General features: G+C 42.1%; 1 protein-coding gene across 1 annotated transcript in view; it reads left to right on the forward strand.

The window, feature by feature from the left end:
• psmg2 (proteasome (prosome, macropain) assembly chaperone 2) overlaps positions 1-12,532 on the forward strand; it is a 55,026-nt gene that overhangs the window by 33,218 nt on the left and 9,276 nt on the right. Inside the window, exon 6 of the mRNA XM_041248057.1 lies at positions 11,136-11,256. Within this exon, the coding sequence (XP_041103991.1) occupies positions 11,136-11,256 (121 nt within the window). The remainder of the gene's footprint in view (positions 1-11,135; positions 11,257-12,532) is intronic.

Genomic DNA, 12,532 nt, shown 5'->3' on the forward strand with positions numbered 1-12,532 from the left:
AGAAAACATCCACAGAAGAAGGATGGTTGTTCTTCAAAAACGTAGTACTAGAGGCGCAAAACAATTATATCCCTAAAGTAGACAAATCTAAATGTAAAACTAAATTGCCAAAATGGTTTAATAGATCAATTAAAAAAAATATTCAGCGAAAAAAGGCACTTTACAGAGCATTAAAAAAGGACCAAAAAGAAAGTACGCAGAAAGAGTACACAGAACTGCAAACGCAAGTCAAAAAGGAAGTTAGAAAGGCCAAGAGAGAAATAGAAATGAACATTGCTAAGGGAGCTAAAACCAATTCCAAAATGTTTTTCCAATATTACAACAGCAAGAGAACATTCAAAGAGGAGATTAAATGTTTAAGAGATACAAATGGCAAAATCGTAGAGGAAGAAAAAAAAATAGCAAATATGTTAAATGATTACTTTTCACAAGTTTTTACAAAGGAAGATACTGACAACATGCCCCACATGTCATCCAGTTCCTATCCAGTTTTAAATAACTTTAGCATAACTGAGGCAGAAGTGTTAAAGGGACTAGGAGCTCTTAAAATAAACAAATCCCCTGGGCCGGATGAGATCCTCCCAGTAGTACTCAAAGAAATGAAAGAAGTAATTTACAAACCGCTAACCAAGATCATGCAGCAGTCTCTTGACACAGGGGTGGTACCGACAGACTGGAAAATTGCAAACGTAATACCGATCCACAAAAAGGGAAACAAAACTGAACCAGGTAACTACAGACCAGTAAGCCTGACTTCTATTATATGCAAACTTATGGAAACTATAATAAGATCCAAAATGGAAAATTACCTATATGGTAACAGGGTACTGGGAGACAGTCAACATGGTTTTAGGAAAGGGAGATCGTGCCTAACTAACTTGCTTGATTTTTTTGAGGATGCAACATCGATAATGGATAATTGCAAAGCATATGACATGGTTTATTTAGATTTCCAGAAAGCTTTTGACAAAGTCCCGCACAAAAGATTAATTCTCAAACTGAACGCAGTTGGGATTCAAGGAAACACATGTACATGGATTAGGGAGTGGTTAACATGTAGAAAACAGAAAGTACTGATTAGAGGAAAAACCTCAGAATGGAGTGTGGTAACCAGCGGTGTACCACAGGGATCAGTATTAGGTCCTCTGCTATTCCTAATCTACATTAATGATTTAGATTCTGGTATAGTAAGCAAACTTGTTAAATTTGCAGACAACGCAAAAGTAGGAGGAGTGGCAAACACTGTTGCAGCAGCAAAGGTCATTCAAAATGATCTAGACAAGATTCAGAACTGGGCAGACACATGGCAAATGACATTTAATAGAGAAAAGTGTAAGGTACTGCACGTAGGAAATAAAAATGTACATTATAAATATCATATGGGAGATAATGAAATTGGAGAAGGAATCTATGAAAAAGACCTAGGAGTTTTTGTTGACTCAGAAATGTCTTCATCTAGACAATGTGGGGAAGCTATAAAAAAGGCTAACAAGATGCTCGGATACATTGTGAAAAGTGTTGAATTTAAATCATGGGAAGTAATGTTAAAACTGTACAATGCACTAGTAAGACCTCATCTTGAATATTGTGTTCAGTTCTGGTCACCTCGCTATAAAAAAGATATTGCTGCTCTAGAAAGAGTGCAAAGAAGAGAGACCAGAATTATTCCGGGCTTAAAAGGCATGTCATATGCCAAGTGTCAGATTAATCACTTCACCGGTTCCAAGAAGAAGATTTCGAAAGGTTTTATCGAAAAATGCGTCACGTCGCCAATTGAAAGGACACAGCAGCAAAATTTTTTCTGCATCTGACAGCCAATTTGTCCAGCTTGTTACCTGCCAAGTCAGAACCTGATCAGTCACACAGCTTCGAAGCAGCAGCAGTTAAAATTTTTGGGAAGAAAAAAAACCCCAAAACCTTTAAATAAGAATAGGCTTCCCAGCCTTTGGCTTGGAAGCCTAATAATACATTTTATGAACAAGTTATAAAAATACATAACTATCTATTTTCATTATTGCTTACTGAGATGGATAACAAAGACACGTTTACTTACGTTGGGTTAAAGACAGCAGGAAGAGCTTCTATCTGCTTTTTTTTTTCTTTGTTTGCTCTTAATACCAGCAACCTCATTCTCATGAGGTTCTCATTTTCCTCCTCATTCAGATTTTTTTCATCTCCCTTTTAATTTTGTTCTACTTACTTTTGGTCTGGTACGTACTAGATTATTTTTTTTCTCTAAATTTCAGAGTTTTTGTTGACTCAGAAATGTCTTCATCTAGACAATGTGGGGAAGCTATAAAAAAGGCGAACAAGATGCTCGGATACATTGTGAAAAGTGTTGAATTTAAATCATGGGAAGTAATGTTAAAACTGTACAATGCACTAGTAAGACCTCATCTTGAATATTGTGTGCAGTTCTGGTCACCTCGCTATAAAAAAGATATTGCTGCTCTAGAAAGAGTGCAAAGAAGAGCGACCAGAATTATTCCGGGCTTAAAAGGCATGTCATATGCAGACAGGCTAAAAGAATTGAATCTGTTCAGTCTTGAACAAAGAAGACTACGTGGCGACCTAATTCAAGCATTCAAAATTCTAAAAGGTATTGACAGTGTCGACCCAAGGGACTTTTTCAGCCTGAAAAAAGAAACAAGGACCAGGGGTCACAAATGGAGTTTAGAAAAAGGGGCATTCAGAACAGAAAATAGGAGACACTTTTTTACACAGAGAATTGTGAGGGTCTGGAATCAACTCCCCAGTAATGTTGTTGAAGCTGACACCCTGGGATCCTTCAAGAAGCTGCTTGATGAGATTTTGGGATCAATAAGCTACTAACAACCAAACGAGCAAGATGGGCCGAATGGCCTCCTCTCGTTTGTAAACTTTCTTATGTTCTTATGTTCTTATGTTCAAACTTGAAAACCATCGTGCCTGTGTCGGTAAAACGTACATTTTCAAAAGTAAGATTTGTGCGTTAAACAAGATGGCCGCCTGGTGCAAAACTATAAAAATCATCTTCTGTGGAACTGTTGAAGTTGCTGATTTTAAACTTGGCACATTGAGAACTAAACACGCTTAGACAGGTACTGATACTGGGGCTTGGGACCTGTAAAACTGTCTGGCAGCTCTAGTTAATAATAATAATAATATTATTATTCTTACCCACTGTCTCCCAAAATCTCCACTAACAAAACAATTGGCAAATATCACATTTTACCCAAATGACACTGCCGTTTGTGCTCCCACATTATGGAACAACAGCATGTAACACAGACATTTTTGCATATCAGATGCCTTGAATGTTAACAGAATTAAAACCTTTCCTGCATATACAGGTGCTCATTCACAACAGGGGACAAAATTGGTATTTTGAATTGTGATGTTGTTTTTATATATACATTGCCGTGAAAGTATTTGTCCCCTGTCTGTTTTTCTGCATTTTTCACATTGAATTTGGTCAGATCTTTTTGTGGGTTGTAGTAGTGTATAGAGGGAGACTGAGAGAAAAAAATGACACCAAAGTTTGGTGGTGCTTTCATTTGTTTGGTGTGCAAGGTAATCGAACATGCAATCTTCAGGTGTGAAAAAGTTATTGCCCCCCTAGTTAACTCAATCCAATTAAAGGGATAATTAGGGTCAGATGTTTGAATACCTTGGTTAACAATCAGGCCTGATTTGGGCCAGCCCTGCCCAATATAAATCTGACTAACTATGGCCCTTACCATCAGAGTGAAGTTGTCAGCACACAGGGTCTAGAGGCACATCATGCCATGATCAAAATAAATTCCTGACGACCTCCGGAAAGTGTCGATGCCTATCAGTCTTGAAAGGGTTACAAAGCCATTTCAAAGGCTCTGGGGCTCCACCAATCCACAGTCATTGCAATATTGTCCAAATGGAGAAAGTTTGGGACAGTAGTGAATCTTCCCAGGAGTGACCGTCCTACCAAAATCTCTCCAAGAGCAAGGTGTAAAATCGTCCAGAAAGTCACAAAGAAACTTAGAATATCCAGGCCTTTCTCTCCTCAGCCAAGGTCAGTGTTCATGACTCCACCATCAGAAAGACACTGGGCAAAAATTTGATTCATGGCAGAGTAGCAAGGCGGAAACCACTGCTCACTAAGAAGAACATGAGTGCTCATCTCTAGTTTGCTAAAAAGCACCTGGATGATCCTCTTGAGTTCTGGAACAATGTTCTATGGACAGATGAGTCAAATGTGGAATTTTTTGGCCAACATGGGCTCCGTCATGTCCGGCGAAAACCAAACACTGCATTCCAGAGTAAGAGCCTCATACCAACAGTCAAGCATGGTGGTGGTAGTGTCATGATTTGGGGATGCTGTGCCGCATCAGGACCTGGACGACTTGCCATCATTGAAGGAACCATGAATTCTGCTCTGTATCAAAGAATTCTACAGGAGAATGTTAGGCCATCCATCCGTGAGCTGAAACTGAAGCGCAGCTGGGTCATGCAACAAGACAATGATCTGAAACACACAAGCAAGTCTACATCAGAATGGTTGAAGAACAAGAAATGTAAAGTTTTGGAATGGCCTAGTCAAAGTCTAGACCTAAACCCTATTGAGATGTTGTGGCAGGACCTGAAATGAGCAGTTTATGCTCGAAAACCCACAAATGTCACTGAGTTGAAGCAGTTCTGCATGGAGTGGGCCACAATTCCTCAATGGCGCTGTGGAGACAGATCAATAACTACAGGAAGCATTTGGTTGCAGTTATTGCTGCTAAAGGTGGTGTAACCAGTTACTGAGTCTAAGGGGCCGATTTACTTTTTCACACAGGGGCATTGGGTGTTGCATAACTTTCTTTAATAAATTAATAAATAAATATAAAAAATTTGTGAAAAATTCGCTCGGGGTCCCTTTTATCTAATATTAGATTTTGGCTGAAAATTATTCAGTGTTTAAAATATGCAAAAATGCAGAAAATCAGACTGGGCAAATACTTTTTCACGGTACTGTGTATATTTATTATACTGATTTAAACAGAGGTTACCTTTCAATTTGAACACAACCACCACTACATTAGGTATGGGATATTCCTGCCCTTCGGGTAGGTATTACTGAGCTTTCTATACCAGAGCTGCCAAAAGGCCCATTCCTGTGATGATGCACTCGGTCCCGCCTACCGAGGGAATAAAACCGTTGCTCACAGGAAGATCCTCCTCTTTTTCCCTCTCAAGATGGTAAGATAAGACCTCTGTTGAGCTGAGCGTGTTGATAGAAAAGAGCTTCTCGATTCTAGTCGGTTGTATTTCCCTTGCATTTCCTCGTGCTAAAAGCCGTCCTGAATAGACTTAAAAAGACAGTCCTTTTTGCCTTTCTGTCTTTCAGCGGCCTCCCAGCTTGCGTGGTAGGCCGCGCTTTTATATCTGTCTGTCGTGTGTGAGCGCCTGGGTGTGCAGTCACCCGCGAATGATTGTCTTTTCTTCCTGAGAGGCTTTGCTGCATCCCCGCTGTCGAGTAGACCCTGCCGGCTGCACAGGCCCGCCAACCTCAGTCAGGCCTTGTAAACAAACTGTGTGCTCTCACCATTTACTGTCTTTCTACCGTGTTTTACTGTCTGCTTAAATTTGCCCACAGCGGCTTCGGCCCTGCTATTCAGCCGAAGTCGGCCCCTGCTTCCCACCCCCCACTTTACTGTCCCCTTCCCTCCCCCCCCCCCCCCCCCCCCCCCTACACTCATGGGTGACTGGTCCTGGTGTGTGTGTGTTGACCACGCGGTTCTCTGGTACCAAGGAACACGCATAGCCCGTGATATATTATCTCAGGGCGCAGGTGCCCAGTGCCTCAGCACTAGTGCACAACAGCGCTGCATGGTATGCTCGGTTCGCACAGAGCATGTGTGCACATGAGCTGATACCTCTACCACTCTAGTGCAATTATGCACGGTACCTGGTACGCATGCCGCTTAGGACACACGTGGCGCACGTTGCGCTAGTTGCGTCGGCACTGCTCAATCTAGCGTATAGCTCACAGTGATGCACAGTACCCAGTGTAAAACAGGTTACTCTGTGTGCATGGGGCTCAGCATATGCAGTGCACACATAAACTGGTACTACACTAGTGCTCATAAGGTGCCCACGGTACTCGGTGCTCAGTGATAATACCCTTGCTGCAACGCTAGTGTGTGTACACACTACGTTAACACTTATAGCGCCCTCGGGTGCTCAGTGCACGAGGTGCCTCGTTGCCCTCAGCCTATAGACGGTGCTCCACTTCTCTGTAGGCTATGCGCTGACTCCAGGCTAGTCACCCCTGTCCAGTTACTGTGCTGTGTTGACTCTTTTTCTGTGTAACAGCCAAAATCACTTTGCGATTGCAGTCTGCTTCCTTACAGCGCTTGCTGTTTTGTGTTTTCCTCTGCTATTGCAGCTTAAAAAGAAAAAGACACGCATGAAGTTGTGCTGGACTGCCTCAGCCTGCCCTCTCGGTGCACTTAAAAATTTCAGTTCACCCACGTTGCCGTGGTGTCTGTTGTATTACCCTCACGGCTCGCTGTTGTGTGTGTGTGTGTGTGTGTGTGTGTGTGTGGTTTTATTTCACTGCTTTGCAGTTTAGAAATAAAAATAATACAAGCTTGATTCTTCCAGGGACCCAGCTCTGCTAGCTCCACTATTGAGGCTTGTTTCAGCCCGCCTACTCGGCGTGCTGTTTTAAAAACAAAACAGAATCGGTTACCCACATTGCCATGTTAACTCTTATTTTACCCACACAGCTTGCTATGGAGTGTGTATGTATTTGTTTCTTTACTGCCTTGCAGTTTAGAAATGAAAATAATACAAGCGTGACTCTTCCACCGGGACTCAGCTCTGTGTTTTTATGTGTGGTTTTATTTCACTGCCTAGCAGTTTAGAAATAAAAAATAATACAACCACGATTCCTCCACCAGGACCCAGCTCTGCTGCATACCGCTGTTGAGTTGCATATGCCAGCTTGTTTCGGCCCACATACTCGGTGGGCTGGGAAAACGAGACAAAATCAGTTACCCGCGTTGCCGTGGTGACTTATTTTTTACCCACACAGCTTGCTGTGGTGTGTGTTCGTTTTTTTACTGACTTGATCAGTGTTTAGATGCTCCATGCCTCGGTGCTTAGCGCCACAGCATGTCAATAACACCTGCAATCTGTGCCCCCGATGCTTCGGTGAGTCTTCACCCTTGGTGCCTGAGTGCTTCGATACACGGCTGAGCAGTATGCGGCGTTGGGAGCCCCTGGTCAGGCTTAGGCCCTCACTCTGGCCCCAGCTCAGCCGATAACGCCGGCCCCAGAGCTGTACCGGTGGTCACCCTGGATGATACAGAACCGGATTTCAACTTTGCTGAGGGGGACCATTATGCGATTATGTCGCGGTCTCATGGGAAAGTGGATCCTTCCTTAAAGCAGCCCCTACCTCCCCTGACCATTACTGTGGACCAGCGTTTGAGGAATTGCTGCAGCACTCTAACCGAGAACGCAAGACGCTGGCGTCCACTGTGCTGACCAGGTTGTCCGGCTGGGCGAATTGTTTATCACACTGTCCAGAATGAACGCGGATTCCACGTTCCTATGGGTCCAGCGCACAGGAAGTATCTCCGCTCTGCCTTACAGGGGAGCGTCTTGAGTTTTCCATGCTGTGATTCAGCCTCTCCTTAGCCCCCCTGCGGCTACAAGTGAGCAGAGTGAGGAATTACCTGGACGACTGGTTGATCTGCCCATTCGTAGGAAGGAGCAGTGACCCACACAGCTATTTGTGATGATGCATCTGTTTGAGGCTGGGTCTCACCCTGAACGATGCCAGAGCCAATTAATACCGGTGTAAAGTACGGTTTCCCGTACTTTACACCGGTAGCTGGATTCCCTTCCCTCCTGTTGGACGACAGAGTAGCTGTCATTTGCAACTGTCTGGCCCTGTTCAATAATGGTTCACAGTACAATTGGTCTTTTGTTAAAAATTATTGGGTCTGATGGCCACGGCTTCATCACCCACCCAACTAGGGTTACTCCACCAGCGCTCGATACAAGTGTGGCTCGGTGCCTTCGGCTGCACGCCAAGCGCGACAGACAATGTCAGCTGACTGTGTCTCAGCTATGCTGGGAAGCTATACGCTGGTGGAGGCACAAGGATAGGAGTAATGTACAACAGTCAATTGGTGATGACAAACACACCCAACTCTGATTGGGGGGGCAGTCTGGGCAGGTAAAGGAGTTTGTGGACCCTGGTCGGATGGTCCGTGCACATAAAATCGTGGATCTGAGAGCAGCCCACAAGTGGCTGAAAGCGTTTTTGTACGCTTACCCTCCAATGCCACTGCTCCCGGCTTTTCTCGAAAAAGTCAGGTTAGAGAAAGCATCAGTTCTCCTAGTGGCCCAGGAGAGTATGGTTTTCAACCCTGTGCCAGCTGTTGCATGGCCAGCCCTGGGAGATTCCACTTTGCTTGGATCTCCACCGTCAGACGAAAGGCTCTTTTTGGCACCCAGAAAGAGACCGCTGGCTAGCCCTAGGGATATCGGATGCGGTTGTGGGCACACTGCAGAGCACTAGGGCAGACTCCACTAGTTTTTTGTTTACCTGTAGTGGAAGTATTTTCAGGCTTGGTGTCTAGCTATAAGCCATGATTTTATATCTTGCCCTATGTCAGTTATCTTGCAGTTTCTGCAAGAACAGCTTGATACTGGTAGGTCACCTTCCACCCTTTGAAGGTGTATTTAGTGGCTATCTCTGCTTGCCATGCCCCGTAGATTCATTTTCTTAGAGGTACTCTGTATTACACCCTCCTAGGAGGACTGTTCTCCCCAAATGGAGCCTTAATATTATACTGGAGGCTCTCACGAAGGCTCCTTTTGAGCTCATATGCTCCATAGAGCTGAAGACAGCCTTCCTCTTGGCTATCACCTTCGCTAAGCGGGTCAGCGAGCTGCAGGCGCTGTCTGTGCACAGCTCCTGCATGCGTATTTGGGAGGATGGCATCAGGGTGTTTCTGCACACCAACCCTGCTTTCCTCCCCAAGGTGATCACAGCCTTCCACTTTAATCGGTCTGTGGAATTGGAATCCTTCCTTCTACCTCCGTTGGCTTCAACAGAGGATGAGATTGAATTTCCTTTGCCCAGTGCGGGAATGAAATGCTACATGCATAGGACAAGAGCTGTGTGTCAATCTGACCAGCTCTTCGTCTGTCGTGGGACATGGACCCTAGGACAGCCCCTCTTAAGCAGCGTCTGTCACACTGGATTGTGGACTCAGTATAGACTGCATATAACGGTCCTGGTTTGACCCCACCTGAGGGTTAGTTACATCTTTGGACACTTTTCAAAGGTGCCTCAATGTCTGTCATTTGTACTGTGGCTAACTGGGCTATGCCTCATACTTTCTCCAGGTTCTACCGTATTAATGTGGTAGACCCTACTTTGCCTTCTGTAGGCACAAGGGTCCTTGAGGGTGTAAGTTCACACCACTAGACAGTGTTGTGAGTCCTTTGTATGCTTCTGTTCCTTCACGATGGCTTTGGTATACATTATCCCATATCTAATGTACTGGTGGTCATCTTTGAATTGAAAGGGAACGTTAGGTTACTCACCGTAACCCTGGTTCCCTGAAAGAGAAGATGACCACCACCAGCGAGGTAGCTTACTTCGCCCTCACTGGTTCGATGGAAAAAGAGGAGGATCTTCCTGTGAGTGACTTTTTTTCCCTTGGTAGGCAGGACCGAGTGCGTCATCCCAGGAAGGGGCCTTTTGGCAGCTCTGATATAGAGAGCTCAGCAATACAAAGGGCAGGAATAACCCATACCTAATGTAGTGGTGGTCGTTTTCTCTTTCAGGGAATCTAACGTTATGCTAGTAGGCTCTCAGAACAAACTAAAAAAGAATGTTGATTTGCTTGAGTTAAACTGTAGCACTCCCACCAGAACTAAAATTAGAAACTAAAGTATCCTTTTATCATTGGAGAAATATAGCTAAACTTATATTATTATTTCTATATATATATATATATTATTTCTTTGTGATTCTGAAAGACTAATGAGTTCCTTTGTTTCATCTAATTGAATTAGTATCTGAAAATGTCTGGTATCTTGCTTACAGCTCATTCATAACAGTGCTGCTAGAATTCTGACTAAAACCAGAAAAAGTGAACTTAGTACTCTTGTTTTGACCTGTGCAGCTTAGAGTTGATTTTAAGATGTTGCTTTTAACCTCAGACCCTGAATGGGTTAGCACCCAGTTACTTACAGGAATTATTGGCCCTGTATACTCCTAACCACACTAGATCACAGGATGTGGGGCTGCTGATTATTTCTATATACAAATAATACGGGCGGAAGGTTCTTTTCTTGTAAAGCTTCTTTTTATGGAACGCTCTGCCGCTTTCTGTTAGGGAAACTTACTGTTTTTAAGTCGAGATTGAAAACGTGTTTTTACAGAATAGCTTATCTGTCTTAGTTTTCCTATTTTACAATCAAAACTTCATTACATTTGTTTTAGACTTTTAATTGTTCTATTTCTTCAAACAAGCTTTTTTTTACAGTTAACTATTTTGTATCTTTTAATTTGTTTAGACTGTTTGTTTTTATTTTAATGGTTTTAATTGTTCATTTTTTTGTGTAATATGAAGCACTTTGGAACCCTTGTGATGAAAGACACTATAGAAATGTCCATTGTAACGTGTATAAAGTTGACTAAGATTGCACTGGTCAACATTTTCACATTTGTACATTTTACAAAAAACAATGATGCCTTTGTGATCTGGCCCTGTTACTGTATTTATTTCTGCATGTAAACAATGTGTGAAAAAGATAATGTTATAATGATTAGTAATGTATTTGTGGAGACTTCAGATGTATATTTTTGCCAGTCATTATGACACAAGTGCTACTTTGTAACAGGTAGTGAAGTCAAGGCTTGACGACATCCAATACTTTATTATTTTTTAATACAATAAGAGGGATGCAACTACCTGCAAGTTACTGCCAGTGTCTAGTGTGGGAGTTACAATTTCAAGCAAAAAAGTGGTAGACCATCTTGAAAAATACTAAGACATTACTTCGCAAAAAAGGTTGCAAGTGCAAGCACAAATGCCTGTAATAAACAGATTATAAAGTCATGAAAAATGTTCTAACACAAATATATTTGTATTCTCTTCCAGCTGTTCAGAAGGTATTCCACTGGCAGTTCTGCTGATATTCTGTTCTGAAGGTGACAATATGCCAGATGCATTTGCGCTACTAAACTACCTAAATGAGTGGCTTCATCTAGTAGAAAACGCTGTAAGTGTTTTAATAATGAATTTTACTAAGCCCTAACCTTTTCCCCAATAAACACAGCACATTATCAAACTGAGTATAAATAAAAACTAAAATATCTACTAGTTTTTTTTTTTTTCGCACTGTAATGCTTGTTTGTAATTTCTCTGTAAGAGAAACCAAAATGAAATCTTCTCATAGATAGCAAGCAAGTTTTTATATATATATATATATATATATAATATAATCCAATTGAATAAATAACTAAACCCCCTAGAAGCAAATATATTAAATGATTACTTTTCACAAGTTTTTACAAAGGAAGATACGGACAACATGCCCCACATGTCATCCAGTTCCTATCCAGTTTTAAATAACTTTAGCATAACCGAGGCAGAAGTGTTAAAGGGACTAGGAGCTCTTAAAATAAACAAATCCCCTGGGCCAGATGAGATCCTCCCAGTAGTACTCAAAGAAATGAAAGAAGTTATTTACAAACCGCTAACAAAGATCATGCAGCAGTCTCTTGACACAGGGGTTACCGACAGACTGGAAAATTGCAAACGTAATACCGATCCACAAAAAGGGAAACAAAACTGAACCAGGTAACTACACACCAATAAGCCTGACTTCTATTATATGCAAACTTATGGAAACTATAATAAGATCCAAAATGGAAAATTACCTATATGGTAACAGGGTCCTGGGAGACAGTCAGCATGGTTTTAGCAAAGGGAGATCATGTCTAACTAACTTGCTTGATTTTTTTGAGGATGCAACATCGATAATGGATAATTGCAAAGCATATGACATGGTTTATTTAGATTTCCAGAAAGCTTTTGACAAAGTCCCGCACAAAAGATTAATTCTCAAACTGAACGCAGTTGGGATTCAAGGAAACACATGTACATGGATTAGGGAGTGGTTAACATGTAGAAAACAAAGTACTGATTAGAGGAAAAGCCTCAGAATGGAGTGTGGTAACCAGTGGTGTACCACAGGGATCAGTATTAGGTCCTCTGCTATTCCTAATCTACATTAATGATTTAGATTCTGGTATAGTAAGCAAACTTGTTAAATTTGCAGACGACACAAAAGTAGGAGGAGTGGCAAACACTGTTGCAGCAGCAAAGGTCATTCAAAATGATCTAGACAAGATTAAAAAATGGGTAGACACATGGCAAATGACATTTAATAGAGAAGTGTACTGCATGCAGGAAATAAAAATGTACATTATAAATATCATATGGGAGATACTGAAATTGGAGAAGGAATCTAAAAAGACCTAGGAGTTTTTGTT

Source organism: Polyodon spathula, chromosome 4 (assembly GCF_017654505.1).
Source record: "Polyodon spathula isolate WHYD16114869_AA chromosome 4, ASM1765450v1, whole genome shotgun sequence".
Taxonomy (NCBI): Eukaryota; Metazoa; Chordata; class Actinopteri; order Acipenseriformes; family Polyodontidae; genus Polyodon; species Polyodon spathula.